We start from the raw sequence: 17490 nt of genomic DNA on the forward strand, positions 1-17490 counted from the left end.
TTTTGTTTACAAGCTTTGATTGGAAACATGAAAGTCTGTTGGACAGCAGTCTGAATACAGACCAAACGTATGGTTCAGGACTCAATCCAAACCAAATCAAGCAGGCTCGGTCTGGACCAATGGACCTTTCCAGTCTGAATACATCAAGTTTTTTTATGAACCCTTCAAGTGCAAATAATGAGCCAAACTCACAATCAGAAATCCAATTCAGTGTTCATTCTCTAAAAACCCATTTCACAACCTAATTTTAATCATGGGCAGGAAAAACATGAACAATCCCTAGACAGAGAGATGTCCATGTGCCTTTATTTCTATAAATTACCAAAAACACCAGTAGAGGATTTGCTACGATGATGCCTTAAGTCTTGGTCAAAACTGCCCTTACAGGTAGAAACGGGTTGTCTGTGGGTAAAAAATGGGCAAACCTGGACGGGTCACCCGGATGGCCAGTATGAAATATCAAGGTTGTAGACCGCTTGGTGAACCCTTAGAGAGAAAATAGTCATAAACGTTTTTTGTACAGTCGTACTGCAAGCATCAGGTTGTATTGAACACTCATGTAACACGTAGGGGTAAATAAGAGTGTGTTGTACCGATTTCTCATTTATTCGTCCTGGGCACTGTGCCATGAGCCCATTAGTGCTGCTAAAGTGGTAAGAGCACACCCCCTGCACTGGTCGGCCCATTTTCACCGTTATTTAGCCGTAAAAGCAGTAGTGCCTGCTCTGTGAGTGTGGCAGAAGGGGAACCGTATGAGTGCAACTTATAATAACCTTACGAATGCTTGACGAAACACTTACCACATGACACTGTTTCATGACGTCCCTTGTGATGGCCATATGAGCATCAATGGAACTGAAAGACACCCCCCTTAAGACGCTCCTCTCTATGACCCTTCACAGCCTGATCAACCCAAAACCAGCAGCACCCGTGTGGGTAAGCGTGCGACTACAGCTTTAGGTGGACTGGCAAAAGGAAAAATAAGAGGTTTTTGACGTCTGGTGCAGTTCACCGTTTGTTTGAGGCTCAGTTGCCCCTTTATAGCAAAGTCAAATTTTCAACAAATAGATAAACAGGAGTTAGAACTCGCATTTTATATTTTTCACTTTTGGATTTGGAGTCCTTCTTTGTTTGTGTTTAGGTCATCAAAAGAAGGTGTCTTAAAAAATAAAGGCAAGTGTTCAGCCGCCCTCTTTGTGTGTCATACCGAGAGCAAATTCCTCTTTGATTTGCTAAAGTGAAACTGTTTCCCACCAGACTTAATAGAAGTCAGAAAAGCAGCCAAGAATTACATTTTATTCATGACATCAAGTGACAAACATCCCCAATTTTTAAGTGAAGTTCATGTCAACACTTTCTGCGAACCATATTTACTGTAAACATCACACCAAGCAAAAATGAAGTTATACTTAAAATATGCTTTTGGTATCTAAGTAAACATCAGTAAAACTAAAATAAATAAACACAAAAAACATTTTTTTAATTAGAAGTAAAAAAATAAATATTTAAAAGTATGGATGAGGTTTCGCATCAAAATGTTCTAATATGAACTTTTAAAGCAGGGGTACTGCAAAGATTGTTGCTTTTCTTGGGTTTTGCTCTGTAATCTTTTAATGTTTACTTTGGAAGATGTCTGCAGTTTTTTTTATTTATGGCCTTTAAATTATGTCATGGCCTCTTTAAATTTGAATTTTAACTAGCACAACTGTCTTTATTTCCAGTAATTTTTCATATTCAGGTCTTCTTGTTTTGAATTTTAGTAGAAAATCCTTGAAATTTCCTCCCCTTTGCTCATTTTGTTTGCTCTTCTGGGTCGTTTGCAGCCGTTTTTCGAAGTCGTACAAAAGCTCGTCTGCCTGAAACCTGAAAGTCTGAACGCTCTCACATGTGATCCCTGGAAAAGTTTACCAGAGGTGGGTGGGGTATTAAAAAATTCTAGTTAAATAAGAGTTGTGTGACGATCATTTGTTTGGCTTCAGGTAGGGTTTAGATTGGCTTTTTACTGATATCTAATATTTTCAAACACATGCTGGTTGATATTGATTACAAATATTTGAAGCTTTGTTTTCCTTTGATTAAAACAAAACACCAAGGATCTCTGATGTTCAGAGGAATTTAGGGCTGTAAATATAGTTTTAGACCTGTTCAGGGGGAAGCTCGCCTTCACCCAGGAGTAGTTGGGATAGGCTCCAGCAATCCTGCCACCCTGAAGTTGGGAAAAGGGATGGATGGAATATTGTTTTACACACATCCCTTTGCAAACATCTCCAAGATGGATTATGTTCTGGTGCTGGAATTTAAGAAAAGACAAGCTTACCGGAATAAGGAAGAAAGTTTATTGAGGACTTGAGTAAAAGTCTTGAGGCAGAAGGAAGAGGAGTCTGTTGTGGGGATGAAAGACCGAGTTGACTCCAGCGAGGATGGGGTTGATGTCAGAGCGGTTGGTAACACGGTAAAACTCTGGGCTTAAGCAGGAGGCAGAATCCACATCCAAATCCAGGTCCAACAGGGGTCAGACAGAGTGAAGGGCGGGTTCAGAGAGTAATAGCTAGACTTAAACTGAGCAGACGCTGAGACAATCAGACAGACACCGGGTGAATGCAGGACATCTCCCAGGTGTGTCTGATGACAATGTTTACCTCAGCCAGACCCGGCAGGTGAGAAGGGGAAGGGGAAACCACATGGCATGGGTAATCAGAGGATGGCAGGTTCAGATCCCGCCTTGCCCGCCAATGAGCAAAACACGGAACTTCACATTGCTCCTGCAGGTTGGCACCAGTGTAAAGGCAGTGGAGCCGCCATCACATGTGAATGCGTGTGCGTGAGAGAATGGGACTGTGAGTGTAAAGCGCTTTGGGCCCTAAAGCAAGGTAGTAAAGAGCTAAACAAGTACTGGATCTACTATTTCCCAACATGGTGAAGTTTGAAGCCACACTAATGTGTCATAACTAAAACAAATCTGCAAAGCTTATTGGTGGGAATTTTTTGTAATGGCTGATACCATCATTTACCTTCCTTAGCAACAATCTAACAATGCTGTTATTGTGCTGAGATTATTGTGTCTCCACAGAATAAAAATGTTGCACACAAAAAGAAATGGAAGGAAACAGCTCACCTCGCTATCATTGTGTTCATATTTCATACTTGTTGTCTTTAGTGCAATTCTGCACGCTTTTGTAAAATGCCGTAACCCTTGTGCTATCCTAGGCACTTTACCATTGGAAGTTGGGTCATCTAGACCCACTAGACAGTGCTCTGAACCTTTTTTCTTCAATGATTTGTGAACCTCACTGGTGTCCATGGATTACATGAAATCTTTCCACCTTTATCCACCTTTGTCATGGTAGGGAGAACACGTCAATGTAAGGGTGGGGTCATCTAAGATAGCACAAGGGTTAAAGTGTGTTTTCTGTCCTGATTGACTGAACACTTTGTTAATCAATCTCCTCTGTGTCATGTCTATTTTACAGAATGCAATCTCATTCATAAATCTTCTCTTTTTTTCCCGTTCTATAATATTTTCTATGAAGGTTTGAACTTTAAGACTTCATACAAGAGAGAAAAGTTTCAAAATGTTCATGTAGGTCTAGAGAATGTGTATAAAGTGTGTAGTGAGGGGTTTTACAGCCTTAAAACATCTGAAATTATTGTAAAAAAGGATTTCACAGATTTAATCAATCATGTTTTGTTTTGGTTTTTTAAATGTGATTCCCGCCACAAAGGAGGAACCATTCTATTGTAAAGGATTCCTGTAAAGTGAAAAATATGTTGCAATACAGCCATTTTTAAGATATCTAAGATATCTATAGATGGAAGTCATTACCACCCATGACCTTCACTACAGTGTGAATGTAGGTATCAGGTAGAGCAAAAAGAGGAAATAGAAGAGAAAAATGAGAAAAAACAATCTGGCGTGATTTTAAGAAAGTGTGTCGAAGAATTTTCACTCTTTTATGTGACACATACAGGTAACTTAATTGTTTGACGTAGATAAGGACTGTCATCTGAACTAGTGGTTAAGAATGTCATGTAGTTTTTCCAGACTTGATTGAAGACTCGTCCACTTGACTCTGAGTGTTTACTTGGTACTTGACATGAAGGAATCTCTGCAATTTGAAAGGAGTAGACATGGTTTATGACGTGTTTGAACTAAAAGAAAAAAGGCTTTTTATTTAGACTTTAGTTACATATTGTAGGAGCTGCTCTTCCACAGCATCTATACTTTCCACTGTGTAACACGTACAAAGAATGAAAAAGACAAATCAACCTTAAATAATTAGCCGTTCAATAGCTGCTTATTCGTAAGAAATAAAGGGACAACAAAATGTCCAACTTTTGTTGTCCCTGAACAGCCTGAACCTGTTTTAACAAACTCCATTAAGTTCTGATAATGGACACCTCAAAGGCTGTTATCCCACCTATACCTTGGTCAATACAAAATAAATAAATATTCAATCAAATTTCAAGTACTTTAGTCTTGATTTTTTGGTTCAAATCACTTTTTTTTACAAAAAGTAGGCTATTTCATGCACGTTGTCATGGTTATAGCCTAGCCGGCAATGATTTTGCCTGCAGCAGCAAAGGAATGCGATATAAATGCTGATCGTCACTATGGGTTAAATAAAGCATCAGTTCAGAGAGAAAGTTAACCTCTTACTGCTGGTTTTTGTCCAGATGATGAAGCCAAAGTTTCTTTCAAAGAAGCCAGTCCAGTGATATAGAACATTTAAGCTAAGTTACCGGAACTTCTTTTTTAGGTGTTGTCACTTTTCAATCCACACCCAGCAGCCAATCAGAATCGAGTATTCACTCGGACCATGGTATCTAGGAATAAGTCAAGTCAAGTCAAAGTCAAAGTAACTTTATTGTCAAAATCTACACATACATAGAAATTGAAATTGCGTTTGTCTTCATTCTTCAGTTAAACGGGGAGACACCTTCGAATTGCACGATAAAACAAACTATAAATAGTAGAGGCATAAGTATAAAAATAACAATGTAAAAATGAGGAGAGAATAAAGTGGCTGAAGTCTAGTTCCTTGTTTAACTTAAATTTTTCACGGCACTGGAGGACTGGTGGAAAGTGCAGTTAGTGCTAATGAGGTAGGTGACATGTGTATGTCAGGGATCAGCAGAGCAGGAGGGCAACGGGGCAACAAGAGGGGAGGGGGTGCAGGGCTGGGAGAGAGTTCAGCTTCCTGGAGGAGAAAACTGTCTCTATGTCTGCTGGTCCTGGCCTGAAGACTGCGTAGTCTCCTCCCAGACGGCAGCAGACTGAAGGAGCTGTGGAATGGATGGGTGGGGTCATCTGCAATGCAGAGGGCTTTTCGGGTGAGGCGGGTGTTGTAGATGTCCTGGAGGGAGGGGAGGGGGGCACCGATGATCCTCTCAGCTGCCCTCACGATGCGTTGGAGGGACGTTGCAGGCGCCATACCACACCGTGATGCAGCTGGTGAGGATGCTCTCCACGGCACCTCTGTAGAAATAAGGGGTAGCACTGGCCGGCCATTTTAAACCTTTTGCTCTTTTGTCCATGGACAGTCTGTGGAGCATTTCACACTCAAGTGAACCGCACCTGTGTCCATTCGCAATGATAGTTGCGTTAGTTCTGCTGTTGACGCTTTTTGAAAGACCATAACTCTTCAACCAGTTACGCAATTAACATAATTCCAACTGATTCCTAAGCCCAGTGTGTTGCATATCAGCACAAATGTGTTACTCTCTGCTTCAGAATGCATTTGAATTACATCTGTTGTGCAAACAGTCGATAGTTGAGAGAGTTCAAAGAGTGTGTGTCATTCCTTGTTGTCGGTGACAGCTCCCCTATTAAAGGGTTAATTTGCATCAGAGTTTGGGTTGGCTTGAATCATTTAATTTACAGGAGAACTGGACTAAGTGACACACACCCCTCATGTTCCAAACAGGAAGTACTCGCTGTCTCTAAGAAACCAAAATCCCATAGACGTCTATCGAGAAATCAGCTATCACTCAGTCATTTCATTTGTGAGAATAACCATTTTTGCTCTAATACCATTTTTTCACATGTTCTCAAAAATCCTCATTTTTTATGCCATTTTTTCTGTAGTCCAAGTAATTAAAGTTATAAACTGGCCAATTAGATGCTTCAAAAAAAGTAGGTTGTCTCACATCCAACATCCACATCAACAGGAAACTTTACAAGGATAGAATTGATCTATAAAAACAAGAAAGCAAATAAGCAAATGTCACTTCTGCATTTGGTTGACATATTTCCTTTGAACTGGAGTTGTGCTGCCTACATGTTGACATGTGAATATTTTTGGAGCCAACAGGCATGTTTATAACATTTGAGTGACAGGCCCCGCCCCTTTCAGACTAACATTTGCACCTGACAGTGATGATTATAAAAAACTTCCAGCAACTTGTTGCTTTATGACTCTACCCCCCCCCCCACTCCATAATCATCCTTCTAACATCCCCCTCTCTCCTTCCCTCCTCTTCTTTTCCGTCCAGTCCAACCAAAATGTAATCAATATTTTCTTTAATTCAATTAATGGGAACCGTTCCAAAATTAGCTCAACAAGAACATATTTTACCATAAGAACTGTTTACCAGAGAATATCTGGTAAACAGGGGCGGCCGTGGTGCAGCGGTAGGGCGGTCAACCCATGATCATAAGATTGCAGGTTCGATTCCCGCCTTGCACACCCATGAGTCGAAGTGTCCTTGGGCAAGACACTGAACCCCACCTTGCCTCTGGTGGTAGGCGGGCGCCTGTGTTTGGCAGCGGAGCCGCCACCAGTGTGTGAATGTGTGAGTGAATGTGTGTGACTGGGTGAATGGGTCTGTGACTGTAAAGCGCTTTGTCCTTGTAGGAAGAAAGGCGCTATACAAGTATACACCATTTACCAAAAATGACCGTCAAGAGACATTCTGTACACACTGTTTGTTTGTATGCCAAACATGTGTCTGAGCTGATCTGTATTGGTTTTGTGCATGTTGTCATATATGTTTGTACATTTGAAGCCAATAGGTATGTTTTACGTTTGTGGATACGTGTCTTTGTGGACAGGCTTAACCCTTATGATAAACATTTGATACTACTAATGGAATAGGCTGAATGAAGGTTTAAGACAAAGCAAAAGTTTACATGTATTAAAAAAAAACCTACAAGATCTCACTGATATAACTTTACGAGGCTAAAATTGATCAATAAAAACAAGAAAAAAAACAAGCAAATGTTCCTTCTGCGTAGTGCTATACAGAAGGTAATTTGAATGGGAAAAAACTCTTACATTCATCCTCTTAACCGTTTTGTAACTCCACCCCCTCCTCTTCTTGATCTTCATTTGTTGTCTTCAAGCTTTTTAACACCCCCCCCAACCTTTTTTTCTTGTGTTAGTATCACACTCTCTGCTTCGCTTCTCTTCTCCGTCCAGTCCAAAAATTAAATAAAAACACAAAATACATATGAATACAGTATACAAATAAAGTTTTAAAGGGGTTTGTACAAATACATACCTCGTGTGTCCAAAGATTGTAGCAGCAACAGCTGTCCAACACAAAAGGTTTGTATCTGGCTGCTCAACAGCTGGACAGTACAGGTTAAGTTTATTAATTTATTAAGTTAATAAATAAATAAATAAATATTTATAAATTACCATTTTCCTATTGAGTCGATGGTACATTTTTCTCTGAAAGTGCCAAACGTACCAACTTCCAGATTTTCCTCCAAAAAAAAAAAAAAAAAAACAAAGGGCAAAAATATACATGGCTTTCTAAGGTTGATTCAGGTTGATTCTTTAATGTATTTTTTTGTATATTTTTCAAAACTATTTGACATTTTAACTTCCACATATTTGGTACAAACATTTTCCCTTTGGCATCACAGAATTTCTTCAATTTAATAAGCAATTATACTCATAGTAGGGATTTTTTGTGTGCAAATTTAATCATTTTTCATCTGTGTTCAACTTTTTCACTAACATTTCATTGAATTAGAAGGGGAAGTAATGGACACAAAATACAGATTTGTTTTGTTGATGAGACACAAGTTTTAAAAGAGCAAACAAAAAACACGTTCAAACTGTCAAGGTTGTTCTTCATATCGTTGCAACACCTTCGGCAGACTGGAGTCTGGCCTGGTGGAACTGGTCTAACTAGTTATAATCGTTCTTGATAAAAGAACAACAAACCCAAATGTTTTCACATGAGTTGAAATGCACCATGTCGGCTGTCATTTCTCAGGACCTCCCCTCGGTCCTCAGGCTATAACGCCTGTGAACTCAGCTTTTCCAACTGATTTACTGTTTTCCAGAAACCTGATCATTTCACAGAAATGCTGCAGGTGGAGATGATTCTAATTAGAGATAAATCTTTTAATTCTTTGTATTATTTACCTTAAAAATGTTGTTTTTCAGTTGATTTTTAAGCTAAGAAGAGATGGAGAGCTTCGGTGACACGCTGCGAAAGCTCCAAGAGGCCCATGATCGTGAAGTGGAGGGTGAGTGGAGACCTGAAGAACTTGAAGGGTCCAATTATCTAAAGCCCTCCTGATTGAATGTGGTTTGCTTTCCTCCAGTGTGGCAGGTGAAATTCAGGGAGCTGTCCAACAAAAAGGGCTGGTGAGTCAACCGTTCATGCTTTCTCGTCTATGGGAGGCACCAACGTGGAGTGGAGGTTGGCCCTAGAGGCTCTGTGGGCTGGGTGGGCATGCAGGTCCTGCATCTGGCTTTGTGTTTGTGCACGTTATGCTCGGCAGGGGAGGAAGATCATGTTGCAACAAGTCTGTTGATGACTCATTTCTTACTGCAGCTCAGAAAAAGAACAAGATATAGACTCATGTTACAACCAGAGAGAGATGTATGAATTAAGCTACGAAAGGGCAGTGATTTTATGAACCTGCATCACAATCCAGACCGTTTTAACAGTGAGATTTCATCATTATCCGGACAGATAATCTGCTAAATGGGTTCTTTTTAACTCCAATCCCAGCATCACGTCGTGTCATGAGGAATTGAAAGGCAGAAATAAGATTTAAGGGGAACACATTTTCAATTTTTAAAGAAAAATGTTCACAATTAGAAATATTTAACCCTCGTGCTGTCCAATGGGGTCAAGATGACCTTTGACATATTATTCCTACCATGACAAAGGTGAATAAAGGTGAAAGGATTTCATGTAACAAGTGAAGATCACAAATCATTGAAGAAAAAAGTTCAGCGCACTGTCTTGTGGGGTCTAGATGACCCAACTCCCAATGTCAAAGTGCCTAGGTTAGCACAACGGTTAAGAGGATACAAAGAAATCTCCTTATTAACGGGGCGAGGTCAAAAATGTTTCTGATCTTCAAAAGTCTTGCAAATCTGATTCAGAAACTGCACTGATGAATGGCTGTGATTGGGTAACTGTAGCCCTGTAGTGTAGTGGTCGGTTGTCCTGGTTCGAATCCCAGCTGGGGTCATTCTGGGTGCATGTTCTCCTCATGCATGTGTGTTTGTCCAGGGACTCCGGTTTCATCCCACAGTCCAAAAACAGGCTAGATATGTTGACTCATGATGCTAAAATGTCCCCCAGGTGTGAAAGTGTGTTGTTTACTTCGTGACCCTGCGATGCACTGGCAGTCTGTTCAGGGTTAGACCCCGCCTTTTTCAAGATAGCAGCTTGATAGGCTTCAGCAACCCTGTGATCCCAAACAGGAATAGAAAATGAATAGATGATTAAACCTTTAGTGGCTAAAGCTGTGTGTTGTAGACATCCACATGGTACTGACATCAAGCAGAGGAATTCTCACGAAAACCATCCAGTAAACAGAATTTACCTCACATAATGGTCAGAAATTCAAAGAACTGTTTCTAGAAATGACTCAAGAATCCAGAACAGGTAACGATGACCAAATACTACTAATCAGCACAATATGCAGCCAGAAAAATAGCTACAGTAATCGCCTTAAAGACCCACACCAATAAAATCACGTTTTTGGTGTTTCTAACTTGTTCTAGTAGTTTTTTTTCTGACAATGGAGGACATATATGAAAAACATCAAGCTAAAAAATTGCATTTCTGAGTTTTTATTTATTCAAATTGTTGTGAACCAGGGGGAAAAAAAAAATGCATATTTATGAAATAGAAAATACGCCGGGCGTGGCACGATCTCGGTGCTCCGCTCCATTCTGATGCATCTACTACAAATAGATCCATGAACGTCTTTGTTTTCTCGTCTGAGCTGGATCTAAACTGTACAGCTGGATAGCCCTAATATTGCTCCCCATTTTTGTTCCGTTTCCCTGCATTTATCTCCAGAACATCTAGCATGATTGTTCCTCTGACGGATTCATGCCAGATCTCTCTCCATCCTGGTCTCTGGCAAAGAGAACCTCACCATCTTCATCTCTGCTACCTCCAGCTCTGCCTCCTCTCTCTGCATCAGAGTTTTTACACCAACAATTCAATCGTTCAAACATACTGAGAGAACAGGGAACACATGCTTCGGTGTTTCAACGCCAGTAAAGAAAAAAAGTTCTCATTTGAAAGAAGATATTCTAGATTCCAGACATACTGTTATCGTTACTGTGTGACAAAAACTTGATGCTTCAAAGAGTAGTAAGTAAAAGCTTGATGGAGGTGAGACCTGATTAAATATTCATGGAAACACTTTATCTAAAGGTTGAAATATGTCAACCAACATCCAATTGTCTTGAAGGACCTCAAATACATGCTAACAAAACCATTCAGTATACAGTCTCCAAAAAAAAGACATAATGTGAGTCTTTAGCAGGGAGGGAGCTAACAAAAAAATCCTCCCTTAAGCTCCAGAATTCACAATTTGGTCATTTCGTTTATTCAGGCTTTCCATTCACGTTCGTCTCACTACTGTGAAGATGCAGCTGAACCACCCTGCCGACAAAGGCAAAAACAATCAAACATGCATCTCACCTTTGATTTTTTTTATTTCCTCATGAAAACTTTTACTCCTGTTAAAAAAAAAAGAAAAAACTGCTGGGATCCTCCTAAGTGTCTGTCGTCATCAAATTACTGCGAAGATTCACTCTGCTGACTTTATCTAGGAAAAACCCTGTTTTGACCCTGTTTGCTCTCTGCCGATCCCTCCTGACCCCTAACAGGTGGACAGACCTGCCTTTCTTCTTAGCAGAGCGAAGATTTTCCAGAAAAACAGACGTTTCAGCACAAAGCTGCTTTTACCCTGAAAGAGTGAACGACCAAACCTGCAGTATTTGAATGGATTTGCAAACTATTGTGTAATAAATGTAACAATTTATTTCAGTCTTGGTTCAGTTTTGGAGATTTCTATAAGGAAATTCTAAAATTGTTCGTCTTATTTTTTTAAAGTCCCACTCTGATCATCTTTTGATCTGTTTTCAAAGCGTTCCCAGCGTTCTTTTAATTGTAATGCCATTTTTAGCCAAAATCAAAAAACCTGAGTCAATTTCTAGGACATAGTTTCTGCAGAGCAGCAGAAGTTCATTACAAATTTCCCTCTGAGTTGTGGACTGGACTGTTGGCACATAGCAACCCTGCCCTCCTTCCCAGCATCCATAACTGAACCATCTATTTACCGGTATGCGCTCTCCCGCTAGCTAACAGTCCCTCACACCCCCAACCTAGCATTACCGGTGCAACAAGAATGGCGAGCAAAATCAGAGCTATCCAGCCGTACAGTTTAGATCCAGATTCCAGCTCAGATTAGGAAAACAAAGACGTTCATGGATCTAGTCGTCTACAAGTGGATTCATGGAGTTGGAGCAGAGCAGGGAACTTCTGCCTCTCAAATTCCCTCTTTTTTTTCAGCCAATGTCCATTCTGACAATACAAGGTTGTGAGTTCTGATCCAAGGCTGAGTCATAAAATGGGACCCACTGCCTCCTTGCCTGACACTGAGCATTAAGGGCTTGGATTAGGGGGGGTAAAACCACCAAAATGGTTCCTGAGAATGCCCATGTTTGAAGCTCACCGCTCCCCCAGGGGATGGATCAAATGTGTCACACCCAGGTGTGTGACAAGTAATGGGACTTTTTTCAAACCACATTTTTTCTTCTGCTCTTGATTCGCAAAAAATTTGAATAAAGAAATACTCAGGAATGCAGTTCTAATCTAAATGTCCTTAATATTTGTCCTCTATTATGAGAAAAATGCCACAAGAAATTGTTAAAAAAAAAACTAATTTTCAATGGAATGGGTCTTAAATGATGAAAAATGATTTGAAGGTATTTTTGTCTGAAGCCTTTGTTGTAAAAGGTCACAATGATAGACGATCAGGCTGGAAATAAATAAATAAAACATTTTCCAAAATCTTAACAGAATTTTCTAGCATTCAGATCCATTGATTTGAAGCTTCTTTTTTGTCAGCTCGTTGGTGGGATGACAAACTAAAGCATAGAAACAAGAATGATGGTTTTAACTGATTAGCAAAGCTAAGATGATGCATCCACCCTCTTATCTGAAGGTCCAGGAAACAGTTTCCCACAATCAGGACCTTCATGATGAGCTCTTCTCCCTAAAAAAAACACAATAGTGTCTCTTTTCTGTAGAAGACCTAAAATATCTGAAATCCTCGTTTTGTTTCCACAGTGACACAAAGCGGATGGAGGAACTGTTCAGCAGAAACCAGCAGATGAAGGAGCAGCAACGGTTGCTCACAGAGAACATCAGGACGCTGGAAAACAGGTCAGTCACACTTTCACACACATGACATCCTGCCCGGTGGTGGCCGCCTCAAAGATCTGGTTCACCCGGGTGTGATCAAACAGCTGCGTCATGCAAAACCAAAGAATGACCTGAAAGGTCAACCCAACTAACATTCGACTGAGCTCTGTACACGCCAAATTTTTTGAAGAAAAAAATAAAATAAAGCAAATTTGTGATTATTCTAGAGTTACTCAGAACTGATGTTGCTTAAATGTTTTCAGAAGCGCCGTCAAAGTTTAGCCGTAAATTCAAGTATTTGCAAACATGTTGCCCCACACTTGCACAAGTATTGCATGAAAACTGTGCATTTTTGTTTCTGTCTCAAAGGGGTATCGATTCATTTTAACGGGCCTGCGGACTGTCAAAGCTCACTCACGATTCTCACAGAAAAACCTGCAAAGCCCTGTTGAAAGGATTTGATTTGCTAGTTTCGTTAGCTAAAAAGAAAGGATCTGAAAACAGTAGAACATCAATGAGGTCTAGGCCAAAGTCATAACTGCAAGATCTCTTCCTCTCAGGAAATTAAATTTACATAAACAAGTTTAAACGGGGGCTGCATGGTGGTGTAGTGGCCAGCACGCCTCATAGTGAAAAGGCCCTGGCTCAAATCTCCATTCTGAGTTTGCATGTTCTTTGCATGTCCATGCTTCATTGGTTAACTGGTGTCTAAAATTCCCTCTAGATGTAAATGTGAGTGTTTTTGGTTGTGTGACCCTGGGAAAGACTGGTGACCTGTCCACGGCGTACCCCGCCTTTGCCCAAAAGTAGCTGGGATAGGCTCCAGCAACCTCAAAAGGAGTCAAGGAGGTGAATGGAAGAAGTTTGCTGCAGCTTAAGGAGAGCTGTGTGTGTCTTTGTCAGTGCACTCCATGATAGCACAAAATATTTACTCCTTAGTAAAAGTTACTCTGAAAATTTCCATTTTTTTTATTCTCATCCAGTTCAACATTTCCTTTTATTAATTTACATGCAGTTCAAATATTTTCATAGTTTCAGTTCCTTCCATCACTCATAGGAACTAATTTAATACATTTAATTGAACCCCTTAGAAATAATGGAAACTGCCTTTTTTTAAATCAGCAAAAATAAAAGTCCGCCAATAGGGTAAGAAAAATGGTCTTACTAAGAATTCTTATTTTAAGAAAAAAATTATAGTCACTAAGACATGTTTTCTCAAAGTACGGTTATTTTGCTATTGAAAACGTTTTTTGATAAGATCGTTTTTCTTGCAAGACAGAAATAAAGCTATTTCTGCTGAATCAAGTGTTTTTTTTTCACTGTGGTTGACAAAACCCAGGATGACGAGCAGCATCACCTTCTGTGTTAGCACTATTCAGATCTGAGCGTCTTCTTGTCGCCCGCAGACTGAGGGCGGGGCTTTGTGACAGATGCTCAGTGACCCAGGATGTGGCCAAGAGACGGCAGCAGGAGTTCGAAGCCTCGCAGATTCAAAGCCTCCAGCACATTTCCATCCTGGGTATTCCACTTTGCCTCATGAATGCTTCACTCGTGGTGGTTTCCTCACACAATCCTTCTTCTAACCCCCGTCTGCTCCGTCCTTCATCTGCAGCTGGAGAGATGACCAACCTGAAGAAGGAGATCCTGAAACTCAAAGATGAAAACAGGGCTTTGAGAGCCGCCCTCAAGTGAGTGACGATGCATGAGACGCCAAAAATCTGTTTTCTAAGCAATTTCTGAATCTTATGTTTTAGACTTTATTGGGTTGGAAAACTAAACTACAGTAAAATGAAAAAGAAAAGAGAAAAGAAAAGACAGCTTTACCAGCTTTTTTAACATTCAGTTGCCTCTTTTGTTTTTCAGTCATTATTTTTGATCAGTTTTTAAGGAAACATTTTAGGGAAAAGCCAAATTAAACAGAGAATGACCAATATTTGTGTGTATAACCCTTAGTAGTCAGGGGCCTTTTTCAGGGTTTTTTTTCTTTTGCAATTTGGTCTGAATAATTTATCTTAAAACTTTTTTTGTGGCAATGCTTGATATCCACCTTTTTAGTGCAACTTCTTCTTAATTTTTATTTTTTTTACAAATAGTTTTTCTTCATTATTACTCAATAATTTCACAAAGAACCAGAAACTGAGCTGCTGTCTGAATTGTCATTTTGTTACTGTGAAAGTCTCCAAAAACTGATATCAAACTGTTTTTATGATTTTAACACGTAGCCGTAGAGGCACATTAAAAATGTATGCAAATGTGTGCAAATTTTGGTGACTGTGGTGGGGGGTCCACAGTCCAGAACTTCAGCAGGACAAAAATCAATCCTAAATTGATTGCCCTAGAAATTTCCCAGAAGTCTCTGCGAAAAGCCAGTGTGCATTAATGCTTACTGGATTGGCTAATATAGACCACAATGCATTGCCTCTGAACAATTTTTGCCAGAACAAAATGTATTTAAATGTACCGTTTTTATCTGCAGAAGACTGAGTGAAGTCATGAATTGTTGTCGCAAAATGCTCATATCAATTAGATTAGATCAGAAATTGATGACGTCACATTCCTCTTAAAAAAAAAAGTAGTGAGCACAGTGTCCAGGGCACTTCGCTCTGTATAGTTTTTTAGTAGTTAGGGAGTAGGGTGGGAACTTGACACAACTTTCCCCTACTGAGGGTGCTAAAACCATGACCTCACAGGCTGAAACCACCTCTGCATCCCATCATCCGTTCAGGTGTCATCAGTTTTAAACCCTCACTAAGGGGTTTCTGTCTGTGCAGCAGAGGATCTGAGCCGAGCAGCAGCACCGACCCCAAAACCAACGGCTCCCCTGACCAGTCGCCCAGATCCAGAACCATCAACCTGATCAGCCCGCCGCCCGGCAGAACCAGGCAGCAGCCAGCAGATGGCGACGTGGTCGTCAAAATGGAGGCAGACCAAAGAAGTGAGGGTGAGGAGGAGGAGGAGGAGGGACACAAGGCTGCTTGCGTTTTTGTTGGCTGACTCAGCTTTTGTCTCCTGAACAGAAATTGAATGCAGGGAGGTGAGAGGACTGAGCCGCAGCGGCTGTGTGAGTTTTTTCCTCATCCAAAAACATGTTTCTCCTATGGAAGTAACTGGAGGAATTGGATTACAGACCCGTCACTCACTGTCCTGCTGATTAAAAGAAACAGAGCTTCACTTGTTAGCTTCCTCCTCAGGGTTTAATTAACTCAATTACAACAATCTCAACTTTCCAGCATTAGTATAATTATTGACAAATATTATTAAATCATTAATACAAGCTTCTTTTGGCAAAAAAATAAATACCAAGCAACATTTTTCAAAATTAAATCTTGAGAATATTTTCGATCCTTTCATTGGTAATGGCCGTCCCACAAAACTAGGGGAACGTTTATGAAGTTTTTGCTTCTGAATGAGCATTTTTCCTTTTTTTCAGCGACTTTACTGTTTAGCAGTGGATTTCAGATTCGTTTTTAGAGGATAACTTGTCAGAAATGTTGAGTTTACTTCATGCTTAGAAATATTTGGGCTCCTTTTTTTCCCCTTCTTCTGTAGGATTTTTTTTTCTTTTATTATTATGGGTAAAAAATAAATGTCCAGGCCAAACAAACAGAAGATAGAACATTAAACAACAAACAGGAACTGGAATCTTTTTTATTATTATTGTAAATGATGTGATCAGTTTAAACTATTGTTAAGGCTTCATTAATTTTAAGAGATAAGAAGAGCTTTAGATTTTGACAAACCTCTTTTTTGATGGCACGTCTTCTGTAGAGTTAATGCATTTATTGGGATCTTTGTGTAAAAACGTTATTTTGTGACATTAAAAAGGAGAACTGAAAGAAGAAAATTGATTATTTCAGCCACTTTCACTTTAGTATTAAAACCATTGGTGCATTTTTCTTAAAGTCACTTTCATCAAATGTTTCTGACTCTTACATTAAAATCCTGAGCAAACACAGTTTATTTTATCGTGTTTATTTTATTTATTGTTATTTTGGGAGCAGCCAACTGCCACCTAAGGGTTTGATCCATGATGGTGATGATTGCTTCACCATGATTCCTCGTTGGATCACAGTTTGAAGCTCATTTCTGCAGGAATAAACCGGAAAGTTTTGGTTCCTGTTTTGATTAAACAAAACACGATGGAATACAGACGAGCGCCGAATAAAAGGAAAATACTTCAACTTATACCCGTGTTCCTCCACCTTGTTTAATATGATTTCCACGTTCTTTGCATACTCAAATTAAACAACTAATAATAGAAAAAGGCCAGCATGTTTGTGTGAGTCATAGTTCAAAAGCAAACATCGTCTGCAGCACATGCAACCGGAAATGACTGTAACTTATGCATTTTTTTTTTTTTGTAATGTAGACATTTTTACCAAAATGTGTCCCGTTAAGGAGGAGGGTTGTCGACCTGGGAAGATTTTTTACATCTCAGAAAAAATACTCAAATTTGACTAATCTTTAAGCCCAAATCCATTGACCGTGTATGAAAACTGAACTGTGTGGTCCCTCCCCTGTGGGATTTCCATCAGGAAGTACCCACTGGCTCTAAAAAGCCAAACTCCCAAAGGCTTCTGTAGAGGAATAAACATTTTCAGAATAACCATTCTTGCTCTGATACCTTTTTTTTAACATGTTCATGCTAATGCTAATTTTTTTCCTTAATTTTTTCTGTAGTGCAACTTATTCAGGTTATAAACTGGCCAATCAAATGCCTCAATAAAAGTAAGTGGAGCCTGCTGGACCCCATGTGCAATATTCAAAACCTTTGATTGACAGATTTTGTGTTTTCTCACTTTCAAATGGAAGGCATGTGGACTTTCAACATATCACCCCCTGATTGGC

The 17490-nt window shown here is 39.8% G+C and overlaps 1 protein-coding gene across 15 annotated transcripts in view; it reads left to right on the top strand.

The window, feature by feature from the left end:
• rbbp8l (retinoblastoma binding protein 8-like) overlaps window positions 1-17490 on the top strand; it is a 48057-nt gene that overhangs the window by 20250 nt on the left and 10317 nt on the right. For 3 of the 15 annotated variants that reach the window (XM_078949927.1, XM_020704456.3, XM_020704457.3), the window contains exons 2-7: window positions 8400-8482; window positions 8561-8603; window positions 12568-12663; window positions 14049-14330; window positions 15414-15583; window positions 15660-15703. In XM_078949927.1, coding sequence (XP_078806053.1) covers window positions 8422-8482; window positions 8561-8603; window positions 12568-12663; window positions 14049-14330; window positions 15414-15583; window positions 15660-15703 — 696 coding nt within the window. In that variant the 5' untranslated portion in view covers window positions 8400-8421. Of the gene's footprint in view, window positions 1-8249; window positions 8327-8399; window positions 8483-8560; window positions 8604-12567; window positions 12664-14048; window positions 14331-15413; window positions 15584-15659; window positions 15704-17490 lie in introns of those variants that run through there. The other 12 variants (XM_004070590.5, XM_078949931.1, XM_078949932.1 and 9 more) reach the window with 9 other exon arrangements.

Source organism: Oryzias latipes, chromosome 7 (assembly GCF_053564925.1).
Source record: "Oryzias latipes strain Hd-rR chromosome 7, Olatipes_Hd-rR_3.1".
In the NCBI taxonomy this organism is placed as follows: Eukaryota; Metazoa; Chordata; class Actinopteri; order Beloniformes; family Adrianichthyidae; genus Oryzias; species Oryzias latipes.